General features: G+C 40.1%; 1 protein-coding gene across 1 annotated transcript; it reads right to left on the reverse strand.

Annotated features, from left to right (window-relative positions):
• Window positions 1–362: 362 nt before the first annotated feature.
• On the reverse strand, window positions 363–10286 carry LOC148477472 (matrix metalloproteinase-18-like). Its single transcript, XM_088456723.1, has 10 exons — window positions 10162–10286; window positions 8528–8769; window positions 5589–5737; window positions 5375–5500; window positions 4296–4457; window positions 4031–4148; window positions 2284–2417; window positions 1936–2092; window positions 1184–1287; window positions 363–621 (listed from the first exon to the last, which is right to left on the reverse strand). Exons 1-10 carry the CDS (start codon window positions 10264–10266, stop codon window positions 521–523), a joined length of 1398 nt encoding a protein of 465 aa, XP_088312849.1. The 5' UTR covers window positions 10267–10286; the 3' UTR covers window positions 363–520.
• Window positions 10287–18812: the final 8526 nt, after the last annotated feature.

The raw sequence follows: 18812 nt of genomic DNA on the forward strand, positions 1-18812 counted from the left end.
TTGCGACCCCTGAGAATATTACATATTATGCACCCTCCAGTCTCTCTGCATTTTAATTATAACTGAAATTCATATACATAATGTTATTATTTATCAAATGCTTGCTGGATGTCCTGCCCCTCTACCATGCACTAAAATCATTCCCTATCTCTATCTTTGAGCAGAGCTGAATTGAATGTTCTCTCTCCCTCTCCCTCTCCCTCTCCTCACCAGTAATTACAGTATACTGTACTTGCTTTATGATACATTGTTTTGTATTTTCATATGCAGTGAGCTTAGAAAAATATTATGAAGTGAGAATGGTACACTGGTGTAGTACAGTAGGAATACACAAGCGCAGTACAGTAGGAGCACACGCACAGTACAGTGAGAATAAAAAAAAACTTTATTAATAATTAAGTTAATACAAAACATAACAATATTACATATATCCATGTATCAAAAAACATTTATTCTGGTTTATTATTCACAAAATAAATACGTAGATTTCATTTATGGCTCATTTACAATTTTGGGACCTTTAACATCCCAGCCAGCTGTTTGTTCTAAGAATTCTCAGGATTCTCTTTGACTCAATGCTGTATTCATACTGTGCTGTTCCTTGAAAGAAGTAAAGTAGACCTGGGAAATAAAAAAGATATTGTGATTAATACTATTGCTTAATGATTTGGATTGCTCAACACACAATTCACTGGGGACCGAAAAAGTTATTCAAGGCCATATTTAGGTATTCACACTGTCCTACTAATTGTGAGTAAGTGCAGACCAAATTAATCGTGCCACAATGTTTATCATGGAAATGAAAAAAAAATACTTATTGCTTCAAATTACCAAAAACAATGTTGAAGTGGAGCTATACTCCGTTACCTCGGCGATAGTAATAACAGAACAAATATTACATGATGCTTGTCAAAAGGTCCTATTATGCAAGGAATACAAAAAAAAATCTGCATCTGCAGAACCACTTGTGGCCATCCTGTGGCAGCGAACAGCCAAAATGTTTACATTGTTAATTAATTACACATTTCAAGACATTTGTACTGAGTTGTAAACTGTTTTAGGTCAATATGAATATAAACTTACTGTGTGTTTGCACAGTATCATGTGAATGGCAGTTACTTTTTGAGAAATTGTGTTTGCCCAGGCACAGTCTGTCATCAGTTCTGCTGGTGGATATATTTACCTCTGTAAAAAACAGCTGCATCAATGTTTGGACTCATTCCCGGAAACCCTTTGGCAATAAACTTTGGAAATCCTTCATCCATTGCTTGTTTGTCTTCATCATAGCTGAGAAGGAAAATTATATCAATATTACACTCTGCACTACAGCCTACAATAACATGCAAAAATAAGCCTACAAGACGTTGTGGTTAATTGTAGGTGTACTGTACATGACAGTCTGTCTAATTATATGCACGTGTTATCATTCATAATACTTATGTAACATGCAAGGGAGTTTCTGCAAGGAATTGTTTGCTCCTTAAGAACTGTAAATGATCTGTGAATTCTACGGCTGCCCAGCTTCTGTGGAACTACAAGTTCCAAAAAAACATTGTTAGGCAAAGAATTGTATCAAACAAGATTATAGGTTGATACTTCTCAGTTACAATAAGAAATATACCTAATAGCTGTAGTTTAAATAACTTGAAGACACAAATTAGATGTTTTTCCACAATAAGGATAACCTTCATTTTGAAATGCCCTGCTTTCAACTTTTACTGATGATTGGTTTATTGTTCTGGCTTCTTGCTGTGTGTTTCACCAAGGCCTTTACATTATACAGTTGAATAGTTTGTAAAGGCCTGTAAAGTAATGTTGCCTGAAGGCAGAAAACCAGCTTGGTGTATTGGCTGAAGACGTAGTATGATTATGAAAATGAAGCGGACCTCCTCATCATTCCGGTGCATGTTGATAGAATGTGGGTGTCACACTTACCTCCAATACTTGTTTTTCACAAAGAAGAAAGTTTTCCCCAGGTGCTCGATGTGGACAGCTGCATCAATTTGTTTCACATTTTTGGGAAATCCCAGTCTGGCGATGCTTCGGCTTCCTCGTGTAACCTCAAAGCCATCAAGTGTCCAATATCTGGGTCCTGAACCCAAAGTAAAACATTATGAGTGTGACAGAAAAGTAGTTATAGTACACAGGCTCCATTTTTCCTTGAACACCCACATTAAAACAAAAACATCATGCTAATATAGTACAGGTTTGCAAACATGTAAATACACCTGAACCATTTATATTGTTTCAGTCATTGGTGATAGATGAAAATATTTCATGTACCTTTAAAGACCAGAATCTCCCCGGTCAGTGGGTTTTCATAGGCAGCACTGATGTCGTTTGGTAAAGATTCCCACAATACCTGTATGAACAGCAGATCAGCTTCGCCTTCTACAGGATGCTTGCGCCATATAAACCTATATAAATAATAGTAGGATTAGCCATTAGAGACATTTAAAAATAAAAGTCAGACTTCAATTTATTCTTTCTAAACTGTTTATTATGTTGCTCCTAATTGAGAATCACCTTTGCTTGTGGCTATTTATTGTGTTTAGACTCAGGGGTCTACTGCTAACTAACATAGCAGATTTTCTGTAAGGATAAAAGAGTATATATATATATATATATATATATATATTATATATATACACAATACTTCCAAGTTCCAACATAGGGCGGCACTCCCCGGGTTTGGAAAGTTCAGATATACATCAACTGTATCATCAATCCGGGGAGGGCTGCCCTATGTTGGAAGTACAGTATTGTACTATTGTAGTCTGATTGATTCCCGGGAGGGCACCCAGGTTTTAGGTATGGTTTATATGGAGTGCCGATCATCTACCATTGTTTATATATACATATATATATATATATATATATATAAATACATATATATACAGTACCAGTGAAAAGTTTGGACACACCTTCTCATTCAATGTTTTTTGTTTATTTAAATTATTTTCAACATAGTAGATTAAGAATACTGAAGACATCAAAACAATGAAAGAACACATATGGAATTATGTTGTAAATAAAAAAGTGTTAAACAAATAAAATATGTTTTATATATTTTTATTCCTCAAAGTAGCCCCCTTTTGCTTTGGTGACAGCTTTGCACACTCTTGGCATTCTCTCAATCAGCTTTATGAGGTAGTCTCCTGGAATTTTTTTGAATTAACAGGTGTGCCTTGTCAAGAGTCAATCTGTGGAATTACTTGCCTTCTTAATGTGTTTGAGACCATCAGTTGTGTTGTGCAGGGGTAGGGTTAGTACACAGTGGACACCACTATTTGACTACTGTTGTAATCCATATTATGGCACCATTAAGTTTCAATGACGAAAACCGGAAGTGGTCACGATATAAACATTCGGCTTGGTGCTCTAACAGGAAGTGGATGTGGAAATGCCAAGGAGATCACGTTTTTTTCTTCCCCAGTCACAGGAAACAGATTTTCTTCAAATAGGATCCACAAACATATATAAATATAAAAATAAAAATAATGATATAAGTAAAGGACTGGAATTTATTTGTATCATTATTTTTATTTATAGATTTATATTTGTTTGTGGAACCTATTTGAGGAAAAAACGTGATCTCCTTGGCATTTCCACATCCACTTCCTGTTAGAGCACCAAGCCAAATGTTTATATCGTGACCACTTCCGGTTTTCGTCATTGAAACTTAATCTGGCCAGATGAGTGGGGACTAAGGAGATGCTTCCCATCCTGGATTATATAGGAGGACACCTTCAGAATGAAATATATTATAGAGGGATTCACTGCTAATAGACCACAGTAAATATCGTGAACCGGAAGTGACGGACCGCGGGACTTCCGGTCGCGTCTACGTCCGGTTGGCAGACACAGAACTGACTTCCTGTGACATCTGGAGGACACACATATGTTTGCTACTTGTTCATCTGTTTAAAGGGTTTGTAAGGTATCCCACGTGTGTTCCACCTAGGGCTGCTTTTTTTTGCGCTAAGGGAGTAGTACTGGCATTATATATAATTTCTCTTTTATCATTTACCTGTTTACAAAGAAAAACAATTCTCCACGAAGGGTGGTTACAGCATCAAAGACGATGTTGGGGTCACACTTAGTAGGGGTGCTTGGTCCTGTTGGTTGAACGGCATCTGTTGACTTTCCTACAAAGAAAGGTATATATGGAATATTAATCCAAACTGCAAGCGTATTGGTCCTCAGTGTCCTATATCTAGAAGCAGAGAAGAAGTAACCAATGTGTCCCTCCCTGCGACTGTATCAGCATGCAACATAATTATCGTCATTCTTACCATAAAGAGACTGTATGGCATTTATATCATCCTGAGGAAGTCGGAATTGGTTGGGGTCGGTGTTTGGGTAGTTGGGATACATTAAGGCACCAGGATCACTTGAATGGAAAAGACCGAGGGAATGTCCAAATTCATGTGCAGCCACCAGAAACAAATTGTATTCTACAAACAAACAGTCACATAAGTAAAGCACGGATTTATGCTATAATATTATAGAAGGTTACAAAAAGACACAAGGCAGAAACTATATTGTAATTAAGTGAGTCCCTAGCCTGTGAGTACAGTCTAATAATAAACTGATTAGAAACAGCATTTTAAATTGGAATATATTTTGCTGAATTATTTAACTGTGATATTTTCAAACGTGCAAGATTAAAAAAAAAAACATATAGCCAAAAGTAAATAAATACATTTATGTGAAGGAATTACATAAGAAAATAAAAACTGAACTAAGGGTAACAAAATAGATTTATGTCTAATCAGAGTACAGGTTGAGTCTCCGATATCCAAAATGCTTGGGACCAGGGGTATTTTGGATAATGGAATATTCCGTATTTTGGAATATTTGCATATCATTAGAAATATCTTGGGAATGGGACCCAAATATACACACGGAATGCATTTATGTGTTATATAAACAGCCTGCAGGTAATTTTATATAATATTTTCTTTAATTTTGTGGCTCAAGCTAAGTTTGTGTACATGCATAACATTCAGTTATGTTTCATACACACCCTATACACACAGCCTGAAGGTAATTTCATACAATATTTTTAATAATGTGTGCCTTAGACAAAATTTGTGTACATTGAACCATCAAAAATCAAAGGTTTCATTATCTCAGTCAAGTAAAAAAAATCTGTATTTCAGAATATTCGTATTTCGGAATATTTGGATATGGGAGACTCAACCTGTACTACAGCAACTCCCGCCAGCTAGGAAGACTCTCTGTTCTAATCTAACCATCTTGGAAAACCTGGAATAAGTCCAATGAGACACAGTCTAATAAGGAAATAACCATTGGTAGTGCTTGAAATTATGTTGACGCCATTACAAATAGCGGTATCATTAGATCTTACGTTGGCTGTTTTTTGTGAACGTCTCATCGTCATCAAAATGAGCATCCCCACCAATCCCATTACCAGGCTGGAAGGCATGGGCTAAAAGTCCATTAGGTCCATCAAATGGAGAATTATCTTTGTGATCTATAGAATAACAAGAGAAACGCTAATATCGGAGACACCACTAGATAGTGATTTATTGGTAATCACCCAGATAAGTATAAGTTGTTACCTCCAGTTACAAATTTGATTTCAATATCACAATCTCCTTGGTAGACCCTGGAGAAGGTCAGTGGGCTCACATCACTCCAGACTTTGAAAGCTCTCTGGATGGAATATACCACGTCAGCCTCAGCCATGTCAGGGGTGAAGTTCACGATTCTAGGAGGAAATAAAAAGAATTTTAGTTATATAAATCTGTGGATTTGATTTCAATGAGATGACATACATTGGATAATAATAAAATGTTATTATTTTTGTAAACCATTTCAATGTGTTGTATTGTATTCAGGAGCCTGTCGAATGGGTTTACGGGTACATTTTATTGAATTTATCTAATATTTTCTAAACTAAAATAATTGCACACAAGAATCATTTGTCATGCTTATTCCTATGTGAGATAGTACATACCATATTTTAAATGGTAAAGAGATAATAGAAGTCACCTTCGAAGGTCATTGATCATACTGTATATGGGTCATTGAAATACAAAGGAACATCTGACATCCATAGTTCTAGTAGGGAATGTATTATTCCTTATTGTGCATACATTTTCCTAATTAACAATGTGGTGATGTGAGTGCTCAGAACTAAAATGTGTATATATTATATATATATATTTATTAATTGATAAAGTCATATAAAAAAGGCTAATACTCCTCCTCTAAATATGCATCATTTCTTTATGATTGTATTTGTTAACAACTTATTTGAAAATCATTTTTCACTGTTTTCTCTACCTGTTCCTTTTTCGGGGAAATTTACCAAACCTTCTAAAGAGTACAAGTGTAGGTGTTGCCTATAGCAACCAATGAGCTTCCTGCTTTTATTTATCTAGTAAATTCTATAAAATAACAAGATTTGTTGCTATGGGCAAAACCTCTACTTGTCCTCTTTAGAATGTTTGATAAAGCTTCACCTTTGTTTCTCTAGCTTCCGTTTCTTACATTAGATTGTAAAATGTAACGAGCAGGGTCCTCCTCAATGTTTTGTTATGGTTTGTTTTTGTTAATAGTAGACTCCAAGACACAATGGTGTATATATAAAAAAGGGATCAGTTTTATTCCATCAATCCAAATATATCATATGTATTAAATGCATATAAAAAGCAATTGTACATATATGGTTCTCTAGTAGTCAATTACTATAATTATAAAAACAGCACAATACACATTTTAATATTCCACCGGGGAATTAATGAAAATATTATTTAAAGGATAATAATTGTCCAGAAGAAAGCGTGATATAAAAAATTCTTTTTGTATCAAAATTCAATAAGCTGTGATATTATAATAGGTTTCAACATCCAAATTCTCTCCTTAAGATAATGTAAAAGGTGCTCCTGGGACAAATAGTATTATTTCCACAGTCCACGATAAACGGAGCCAGAGTGATGTGAACATGAAAAGGATCAGTCCCAGCTTATAGAAGGCTCAGCTGTTATTACAATATCACAGCTTATTCAATTTTTATACAAAAAGGATTTTTTATATCAAACTTTTTCTCCTGGACAATTATATCCTTGAAATCATTTTTTCATTAATATTAAAATGTGTATTGTGCTGTTTTTATAATTATAGTAATTGACTACTAGAGAACCATATATGTACAATTACTGTTTCATATGCATTTACACTAGATATATTTGGATTGATGGAATAAAACTGTTCCCTTTTTTATATATACACCATTGTGTCTTGGAGTCTACTATTTCTGCTATAGTAGGTCTTTTTCATTAAAGTGCAGTACCAATTTGTTTTTTGGAGGTGTTAGTTCTCTAATTAGCAAATCTACACACCCTGCATAAGTGACTGCTACTATTTGTTTTTTGTTTTATTTATGAGCGCCTGAAAATAAGGAACAAAGGACCTGATTCAGGCCCGCTCGCTAGATGCGTTCGCTCGCTAATGCGTATGCAAATTTGGTAAGGCAGGTGATCGCACGGCAAGGCATTAGCACGCCCACTATGTCTTAGCGTGCAATTGCATTGTGTATGCAGACACCCACCAGCCTGTCTAAAGACGCCCTCTTGCGCACGTCATCTCCTGGAAGTGTATGCAACCATCGGTACATCTGGTAACATCTGATGCGATCGCAGCACTTGTGGTTGACCATACCCTGCCGCAAGCACTGCGAGCACCTCAGTGTAAATTTCAGCCAAGTGACGTGTACTATGACGCTGCCTCTTAATTATGCACGCCTCTAAAATGGTGTTGAAATGCCTGCGTTCGCACCTCCACTCCCCCATTTCTAGCGGCCAGCCCATGTCACCACCCACAAACGGCTTCTCCGGTCACTCACTCTGCTGGGCAGTCTATGCGCAGCGAGCTTATGCTTCCTGATCGCTCTCACTGGTTCACGCACATGCATTGCTGCAATGCGTACGCATGCGCAGAATGCAAACAATCGGCCATCTACGAGGGGATGCATCCTAGCGAGCGGGTCTGAATCAGGTTCATTGTTCCTAAAGTAGATTGTTTTTGTTAATGTTAATGTAACTGTTGGCACTATCTAAATACTGAATACTCTCTATAATTATTCTCAAAGGCTATCCTGCCTCCAACATGCATGCGCAGTGTGAGCCAGGATGCACGCTAAAGAGTTAGGACAGACCCTAGCAGGAGAGGAGGATGACCCGCTGTGAGGTAAGTGTGCAGCTACGGGAGTGAGGGGACAAGTTGGTGTTGAGGGAGAGGAGCAGAACTGGACAGCACAGCGGGATGTGGTGGAGGAGCAGGCAGAGAGGGGGCGGAGCTTTACAGAGTGGGGTGTGGGATGGAGCAGAACAGCAGACAGAGAGAGTGGGGTGGGACAGAGGGGGGAGGATGGAACAGTGAGAGGGCTACCGAGCATATGTTGTATCCTTTTAATATTAGTAGTAATAATAATAATAATAATAATAATAATAATAATAATTAACCAGCTCATTGTGTGAATCGGTGAAATATTTACCTGTAGGTCAGATCTGTTTTTGGCCAAGCCCCACTTTTTGGCACTGTATTGTACTCGCCAATGTCATTCACACCACAGCGGGGTTTCTGCATCATTTCCACAGTCTTGTGGTCCAGTTTCCCTGTTACCTTCAAGCCAAAAAACTTCTGCATTTGTTGAAGCTTTTCCTCATAAGGATTGCTGGTCTTTTTTCTGCCAACCGGTCCCCCGGTTTTCAGATTGTAAAACTTCTTTAGGTAGTTCTGAGAAGCCAAAAACAAACCATGTATACAGTAACCTTTTACAGATACTGAAAGGAAACATTGAGCATGACATTTGTTTGGGAGTCTGTGAGTCTCCTGGACATTTTGGGAGAATTGGCCAGTATAAATAATGGCTGTGACTGTCATGTGTCTGAAAAATGCTGTAAGTTACCTTTGGTGCATCCACACATGGGGATTTTATGGGGTAAATTTACAAAAGTGAGAGTTTTTAGATGTGAGTTTTAGAAGAGATGTTGCCCATAGCAACCAATCATATTCTAGCTAGAAGATGCTAGTTAAATGTTAAGTAGAATTTGATTGGTTGCTATGGGGAACATCTCTTCTAAAACTCCCTTCTAAAAACTCTAATTTTAGTAAATTTACCCCCTATAACTGCACCATGCACTCAAAGAAGAAAACATAGTGATAATAAAATGTAAAGGCACTGCCCCCATTTAGTCATATCAGCCCATTTATAATAATTAAAAAAAAATGCAAATTATTGCTGTTAACCCTCTGCTATCCACAGGAAAATAAATTGCAGACACTCTATGCGATCATTACTGTTCAGATTTAAATGTATATTGTAATTAAATAGTATATCAGAGGTAGTTAGCATATCGTTGACCAAAGATAGCTGCCCGCCCAGCAACGTCCAGGTCACCTCGTCAAGAGTTAGGGACCTGCTCGACGAGGTGACCTGGACATTGGCGGGTAGGCCCGTATCATTGGCCCACGATATGCGAACTACCTCTGATATAATATTTAAATACAATATACATTTAAATCTGAACAGTAATGATCGCATAGTGCATCTGCATTTTCTTTTCCTGTGTATAGTACTTCAAAACCTCAGCATGATAGCAACTTTCCTTACTATTAGGGTGTGCAGTCTAGAGCCACTCCCCAACCCTCTGCTACCGTCTGGTAGAAAGAATAAGCACATATTATAGTTGTATTTATGTGATCTATAGGTTTCACAGCTGCCAGAACTACAAACTGTTACATTTGCTGCACAGATGTTGCAACTGCTGCAATACAGTTACCCTCACTGCTGATGGGCAGAGATGCTCGTTTCCAACCACACAGCAGCAGAAAGTGATTTACATTTTTGCAGATCGTCTTGTAATCATTTACGGAATACATTTTAAAAAAAAGCAACATGTCTTCTTTCAGCTACACATTCTCCTACTCTGTTTCCCATACAACACAGCATATGTCTATTTATTATACAGCATCTGTTGCCACCATAGTAAAATACATTGAAACTGAATACATGGTAATAATAGCTCACTTATAAATACATTAAATATAGTTGAAGTAGAATAGCATAAAACAAAACACCCCATTATAATGTTACTGTATCTGTTATCTGTAGATGCCCATGCTTACCAATGCCATTTCTTCATTGCTGAGCTCTAGGTCATCCTGCTGTGCTGTTGGGAAGGCAGCAGACAGGGCAGCGCAAGACAGCAGCAGGACTGCCAGACCGTTCATTCTCCTGCTGGTTGAGTAGCCTAGGTTGCAAGATAATCCCCAGTAATTGAGGCTTGCCTTTATATAGTCCTTGTATGTCTCATAGACGTGTGAGTCACATTAGGTTTCTTAGGGTATTGTGGATGTGATCCAACAATGTGACACAACTAGAGTTATGTAATACTATAAAATTCCTGAATGCAATATACAAGCAAAAAAAAACACAGAGCCAGAAGGCTTCCAGGTAATTATGTCAATCAACTGCTTACAGGGCAGATTATACTCCAGTCCATGTGTACAGCTACTGTATGTTTTATGTTTGGGAATATTTTCGATTTACATGTAGATTGCCAAATGACTAGCGAGCGGTGAACCAGCTACAAGCGTCACTTGGGGGAAAATCCTTAGTTGAGCACAAGTCAATGAAAGCAATAAATGCTCTGTTTAATCATTGTCTGGCTGCAAAGTCACATCCTGATGCATGAAGTACTCTAAGCTGGACTTGTTCAGTCTTAAAAACATACATGTAGAAATCGATTGGGCAGATTACATAAGGTGTCAGTGGTGGCTCTGGAGTAACCCTTAAATTCACCAGATTTCCCTTTTGCCAATCATAAATAAAGCCTTTGTTACAGGGGTGATACAAGTCACTTTTGAACCTATGTAAGCAAAATGTTTTATAAACTGATGGGTGACACTGTCTGGGATTAGGATTAGGCTGCAATACTTACCAGAGTCCGGACGTTCGGGATTCCGGCGTTAGGGATGCCGACGCTGGTATCCTGATCTCCTTGCAAACAGAATATCGACATATATTATAAAGGCTGTTGCTGAACACTGGGCTCCATTCAGACCCGCTCGCTAGATGCGTATATATACTGTTTAGTTGGTTTTTTTATAACCACGGCTGTGTCTTCTACACATCGTTGCTGCATGGGCTGGAAGCCAGAAAGTAAGAGTATCTCCTGCTTTGTATGTTATTACGTTCTAGCGACACTTAATTCTGAACTTATACATGCAGAAGGGCAGAATTGGTTGATAAATAGGAATTTATTTAGACTCCTTATTTGGGAATAGCATATTGGGCCACTGTGAGTGTAAGCAAATACATGCCCCAATTCCACTTTATGAAGTACAACCAGACAGACACTTTGCATGATGTGCGGAGAAGCCCTGGGCGATGTTTTATGTCTGCACATGCGTCTGAGTCTCACAGCGATTGCGTCATGATTGTTTGTGCACAGAGACACAGCACAGCATTGGATGCATGGTCTGTGAATTATAGTAGACGTTCCTGGGAGGTAGAAGGGTGGAAGATTCTGGACCACTCCCACAGGAGCCAGGGGCTCATACTCAAATGGGGAAACTACATCTGCCATAGGGCTGGTGCACATGTTGATGATGCGTCTGAATACGCAGCGGACACAATGGAGGCTGCATTGGCATAGCTGCGCCACTGTGGCAAAAACCTCTGCGTCTGACACCACCCCTGAATAAGGTCTGCCTCCACTTCTGAATAAGGTCTGCCTCCACCCCTGAATAAGGTCTGCCTCCACCCCTGAATGTGGCATTGTGGACCATAACAACACTGATTGTGCTGAAAAAAACTAAAAACTCTCTGCTATGCTTCCATTGAGGGCCACACCATTCCCTCCGCTGCTCCACCTTGTATCAATGAATCTCATTGATACAATGCAGCTCATTGAGTCGCTACATGGGATTTAGGGCCTGATTCAGAGCCGGACGCTCTGACCAGAGCGCTCGCTCTGAATCATGGCCGGCCTACCTAAAATTGGAGCGGCCTCTTGGACGCTCGCATAGCTGTGGGTTACCACCCACAGCTTATGCGAGCGTCCATGATGATGGTCGCGCTGGTCAAGACCATCGCGACCATCGGGCTTGCGACGAGACCCTTGCGGTAGGGTCTCATTGCCGCAAGCCCTGGAGTGATTTTGGCTCTATCAGAGCCAAAATCACTCCCACTGACATCACTAGTGATGTCAGTGGGGCCGGATCCAGACGGTAGGCGTTCCCATGGGAACGCCTCCATCTGGGCAGCCACGCCCCCGGCACGCCCACCTTTGGTGCGAGACCCCGAGCGACGGCTTCCCGGTCGCTCGCCGGGTCTCGCGCATGCGCACGATGGAGCTCCCTCCATCATTCGCATGCGCACTTGGGCACCCACCATCGACCCGCTTGCGAGCGTACAGCGCTCGCGAGTGGGTCGGAATGAGACCCTTAGTTGCAACTAACCAATCAGATTTTCCTGCAATCTGACCAATCAAATCAAAAGCACTTTGGTTAGTCATTGGCCTTTCATTCAAATAGGGCATCTGGAAGGCCACCCTTCCACCCCATTTGTGTGTGGGTTTTTTATCTTTCCTACGGAATTACTTGAAAAACGTGAAGAAAAAATATTATCGTTTTGAAAAGGGGCAATTAATAAAGCGGCGAGTGAGAGATTGGAGGGAAATTTACTTTTTATCCCCCTAGCAAATTTAGTCAGGTGTTGTCTGTGGTCCACTTCGTCGGGTTCCCTGTTATAGTGTACCAACATAGAGCAGCCTGTTATAGTCAGGTATCCAGTCCAGGCTGTGAGAACTAGCGCTTACATCATTTTTTTTATTTATCTATTTTGAGTTAAACTGCAACTATATGTATATATATATATATATACACTGTAAAGTTGTTTTTTTTGTAACCACGGCTGTGTCTTTTCTTACTTATTATGTAATAAGAATTTGAAAGGAATAGTTTTATCATTATATATACACATCATTGTAAACTCATATTTGATATGTGACGTTGTTTATCCAAACAATCTTAAGTATGTTTCCTGTCATCCACCCACACTTGGTCAACCAAAAGAAATACAGCAAATATCTGTGTTTTTCCTATGGAGCTAAAATGACATAAAAGGTGGCATAAGAAAACTAGATAATAATAACAAAGTCATAGATAGCTACACGACTGATTCTCAGAAAGGTTAGGTAGGGCAAACAGACCTTCAAATTGAAAAAAATATATTTATATATCATTTTGCATATCATGTTCATATATGCTGTAGAATATGTTAAAGTTATTTGTTTTCATGGAATTCATCCAAAAGAAGACATATTATAACACTTCCTATCCTGATTTCATAGCACTTCATGTTTTAGCCGTTAAAAAAGACCACTAATTTCAAGTTCATAGGGGTCTATGCCTTGGAGAGAGATAAAGTGGAGAGAGATAAAGTACCAACCAATCAGCTCCTAACTGTCAGTTTACAGGCTGTGTTTGAAAAATATCAGTTAGGAACTGATTGGCTGTTAATTCTCCTTTCTCCGCTTTATCTCTCTCTAAGGCTTAGTACATCTACCTCATAGAGTTACATTCAACATTTAACCCATATCACCACCTTCACCTTTATTATTGAACTCGCCACGAGATGCAGCTGCAATTCAGTGTTGTTCTGGTGCAGGGACAGGTGCTCTGAAAAGCTGGTGGTGTTGAATTGAGAGGGCCTCAGGTCATGCAATAAAACCCCGGAAACTTTCCATTTTTGGAGTTTCATGAATATCCAGCGGCCAAATCAGGCCACTAATGGTGAATGGGCCCATTATCTTAAATGTGGGGGAGCTAGTGTTCCCCCATGACTAACGTGCCCGTTCAGCTTAATGAATGTGGCCCATAATATTATATGATATTCCAAAAACATGTAAAAGGCCCTCATTAGATTTTATAGAAATTAACTTGTTTTTTTAAACAGTTTAATAGACATTTAATACAAATTCACTTAGAATAAATGAACAATTGTGTTTTTATTTTGTTTCCCAGTATTTTACCTAGTAGGGACGTGACCACAAACACGTCATCCGTGCCAGCTGACTTTGCAAAGTAAGTGGTTTGTCATTCCCTCTGTTGTCTAATTTATACAGTTGTTAAAGATGCAGTTAGATCCAGTATTACTGCAGTGCAATGTTATTAGCCCAGGGTAGAAAGGGATGGGAGGGACGTTTTCTATGTCACGAAAATTGTTTTTTGGAATTTTAAATATTTTCTCAATAACAATCAAACTTTAAGCCTGAGCATGAGATACTGTAGCTGAGAGGCAGTGAGATGGCTCTGTGAGATATCTAGTACAAAGATGTTATCATGCAAGACATAAATATTTGTGCATACTTTTTTAGACAGACCTTTTGATGGATCAGTAAATAGGCAATTTTAAAGGCCTTAAAGCAGTACAATCTGTCCAAATACCATTATAAGATCATTTTCCCTCCAGGCTACAGATACTGTAAGTAAATAATTACGGCTATACGCAAGTGAGATACAGTTTTTGAACTTATTTTGTACCAGCCACCAAAGCTGATTGCTAAACACATCTTAAGCTGGGTACACACTTGGCCCGCAAAGGGGTCAGAATGGCCGACCTGCCAACCTATCTCACGATTGATAAGTGCATAGAAACTTATCAATCGTTCTGCCGATGTGTCTGCGCTGTCAGCTCTGACATCGCAACTGGGCAAGCATTTGAATTTGCCCGCCCAGTTGAGATGTGAATCACCACCGAGTCCCTGCGGCAAGTGCATGGGCGGTCGGCGAACTGTCCGTACACACAGTCAGATGTGCTGATATATCGGCCATCGGTTGTGCTGCCCAGCCGATGCAATATACGACGTTGTTCACAGACTTATCAGGGGTACAAACCTACTGACGGGCGCGCAATATATTGGCCGTTCGTTTGAACAGCCGATATATCACCCAGTGTGTACCCAGCATAACAAAACAAGTCTGTCACGCCTGAGGTTTGGTTAGGACTGGAACAGCCATGGGACACTGCAGAAGTGTGCACAAATGTGGGTGGTTTTAACCAGGACTTCCTCTTATAGGAATATGAGGATGCTGTGATGCCCAAAGACGATGACTGGAAGCATAAAGTCTATTATATGAGAACTTGGTAATTGCATAGGCTGAAGATCAATAATGGTTAAAATAACTTGATATAGATAAAAGTCTAATGTAATAGAACAAACTTGTTAAGAGTTGATTAATGTCCATAAATGAAGAATGATATTTGATTTGTTGTTGAACCGATGTTTGAAGAATGATAATTGATTTGATGAGGATCTGATGTTTGAAGAATGATAATTGACTTGATGAGGATCCGATGTTTGAAGAATGATAATGGATTAGATGAGAATTCGATGTTTGAGGAATGATAATGGATAAGATAAGGATTCGATGTTTGAGGAATGATAATGGATTTGAGGATGATTCGATGTTTGAGGAATGATAATGGATTAGATGAGAAGATGATGTTAGTTGATCGATAGGAACCGATGACGAGTTTATTAGAGATGATCGGTGGGAACTGATGGTAACACTTTATTAGAGATGATTGGTAGGAACCAATGATGATACTTTATTAGAGATGATCGGTAGGAACCAATGATGACTCTTGGTAGGAACTGATGGTGATACTTTATTAGAGATGATCTGAGAGATAATTCCCAATGATAATTTCCAGACTCCAGCAGATGATAACTGAGAGATAATTCCCAATAGCAAGTCCAGAAAGCGGCAGATGATATGAGAGGAATTCCCAATGGCAAGTCCGGACTGCAGCAAATGATGAAGGAGTCTTGATTTAAGATGGAGACAATCGCATAGGATGGACTGCGCCGTTCAGAAATAGCAATTGAGGGAGCTCAACACTAGATCTGTTACTTAAGTTGAAGCGACGTTGTACTGGCACCAGAGGCCAGTCACTGAAAGGAATTAATAGGACTGGATCCAGGATGATTGGACAGTGCAGTCAGCAGTTCAGCAGGTCATGCACTGAGTGGAAGCTTAGCGTCAAGTGACAGAGTCCAAGATGGCACCGCCCATGTCTCCGTTCTAAAGGGAGACCCAGGGGGTGGCCTATATGTCAACAACCTTTAGAAGCCTGCCTGTAGTAGAAGGCAGTGGAGCACCAAGTGCACATCTTGACACCTTCCGTGCGCGGCACACGACCCTTTGCACCCTCTGCACCAACCTGGATAGGCACATGAGAGGTAAGAAGGAGATCTCGGTACCACCGATTGTGACAAAGTTCTTCACATTTATTTACCCAACTGCCCAATATTTCTTTACAGATTATCATCTCTTCACTTAGTCTTAGCCACCCTTCTTGGAAAAGAGGACAGTGGTGATTTACTAACCGCAAACTACCAGGATGTGTAGTATATTTAACTGTGAGGAAATGCAGGCCTAGATGAGAATACACATGCCAGAAAAGTTAAGCATGCCTTCACTTACATCATCCCCTGTGGGAGATCAAGGAGGAAAGGTCCATCACATGTATTATTGTGACCCACCCACCATTGAGCAACAGGGGGAGGGATTTATGAGTCTGGACTACTCTCCCGGAGGTCTGGGAGAGTTCCGCCAAATTTGGCAGTCTTCAGGGCCGGCGCTACCATTAGGCAGCTTTAGGCAGCTGCCTAGGAAGCCGGCTCTTGAGGGGGCACCACTGAGCTTGCCAACAGACGTTACATGATAATGGCGTCGGTCAATATCTAACCAGCCGCAGCCACCACTACCTCTGCCTACACTTTGCCTGTTCCTGATCCAGAGCAGGCTGGCCATGTTACTGACAGTCACATGACTGATGAGTCATGTGCTGTAATGAGGGCAATGTTGCGTGGGCACCCAGACTCTGCTCTTCCACTTACTTTCCTGCAATAAGTGAGCTCCTCACCCATTTAAACTTAGACACCGACCCCCACTGTCCATCATGACTGCAGGGGCATCTAAATGCAGACAGGAAAGGTGGTGGCTCGCATCTGTGAGGGCTGACAGTGGTGAGAAGTTCAGCAACAAATAAGGGGAACTCGGGGGAGAGGGGCTTGTGAGGGGGATTTTTTATTGGCGGTCTCAAAATGCTCTCAGTATGGTGTTCATAAAAATGTTCTTGGTATTGCATGGGCTTCACCAACATTTTCTCAGTATCTATTGTTTGGCAGCTACAAAAATGCTCTCGTTATTGTACGGCAGTCACAAAGATGCTCTCAGTAGCTACTGTTTGCCAGTCACAAAAATGCTCTCTGTATTGTACGGTAGTCACACAGATGCTCTTAGTAGCTACTGTTTGCCAGTCACAAAAATGCTCTCTGTATTTTATGACGGTCACAAAGTTGTTAATGTTATTGCTATACTGTTTTAGTGTAATTTTTATAATATTTGTTGTAAATCTACCAATATTTAAAAAAATCAAGCTTGTATGTGAGTGGTTGGACAAATGGTATTGGGAGGAGCAGGGGCGGTATATGTATCTTTGCCTAGGGTGCCTAGAAACCTTGCACCGGCCCTGGCAGTCTTCCTACACTGGCCTGTCTGTAATTGCTGTCGGAGCCATTTTTCCCTTTGATTTCTTTACTTCGCATATCTCTGAGAAAATGCTGACGGCCTTCTTCAACAACAGCACAAGGTAACTGTTTTCAAAGCGTGTGTATAAACTTAATAGAATGTAATTTTTCTGAGATTTGCGCATGCACAGTAGAGAAGTAATATGGCTGCTGCACCCATTACAGATACACCGGTGCAAATTTGGGGGGGAACTCTACCAGATGTCCAAGTGCTAGGAACAGCCTTGGTTGTAGTGTCAGGAGATCTCTTGTCATGGACACTTCGTTACATATGTCTATGGACATTTATCCCCTACCACACCACCCACACCCAGGGCCGTAGAAAGCCTCATCCTGGGCCTAGGGGAAGGGGGTGTGGTCTAATCATGGGAGGCGTGGCCACACCCCCTTAGAAAAAAATAATAAGAAAAAAAACCTTTTTGCAGCAGGAGTGAGCTGGACTGTTGACAGGTAGGAGGGAGGGGGGAAGCAGCGTCAGACCCACCAGTCCCCCACCAGGCCCCTCCTGCCAATCCTGGGTAATTGGTACCCATCCCCCCCTCTAGGCACCCCTGCCACACCTAACCACAGCACTCACTTCCAAATACTGTACACAAACATTGTACTGAGACTCTCCTACACAGCCTTACAGCCTGCACACTGCTCTGCCGTGTCAAGTCTGTCTGTACAGATGTGTCCTCACTGATTGTCTGTCCGCCATATGGTGGGAGATGCCTGGCACAACTGACAGTAGTGTACAGTATTTTTCTTTCAGCATCTCAGTCACATTGCCGATGCAGTGTAAAAGAGATGCTGGGCTGCGACTTTAATAGCACAGTAAATGGTTTTACACACGTACAAAGTACTGGCTAAACTAATACTGTCTGTGCTTGCGGCATATACATAGCCGCTATATTGATTGATGCTATCTTATATAGTAGCTATTTCGGAAATATGACACTTTGTATCTGAATGAGACGATGTTGCAACATATGTTGCCACTGAGTGTCTAATGAATACAATTCTATTGTGCTGCTATATAAGATCTAGGAGTTAATCTGCCATACATATTTTTTATATATTTACTAAGTAATTTTTATTATATACATATATATATATATAATATATATATATATATGTCCCCACTATGCCGGCACTCTGTCACATAAACGATGATAATCCTCCGGTGCCTTT

This window comes from Taudactylus pleione, unplaced genomic scaffold (assembly GCF_031769625.1).
Source record: "Taudactylus pleione unplaced genomic scaffold, aTauple2 ptg000711l, whole genome shotgun sequence".
NCBI lineage: Eukaryota > Metazoa > Chordata > Amphibia > Anura > Myobatrachidae > Taudactylus > Taudactylus pleione.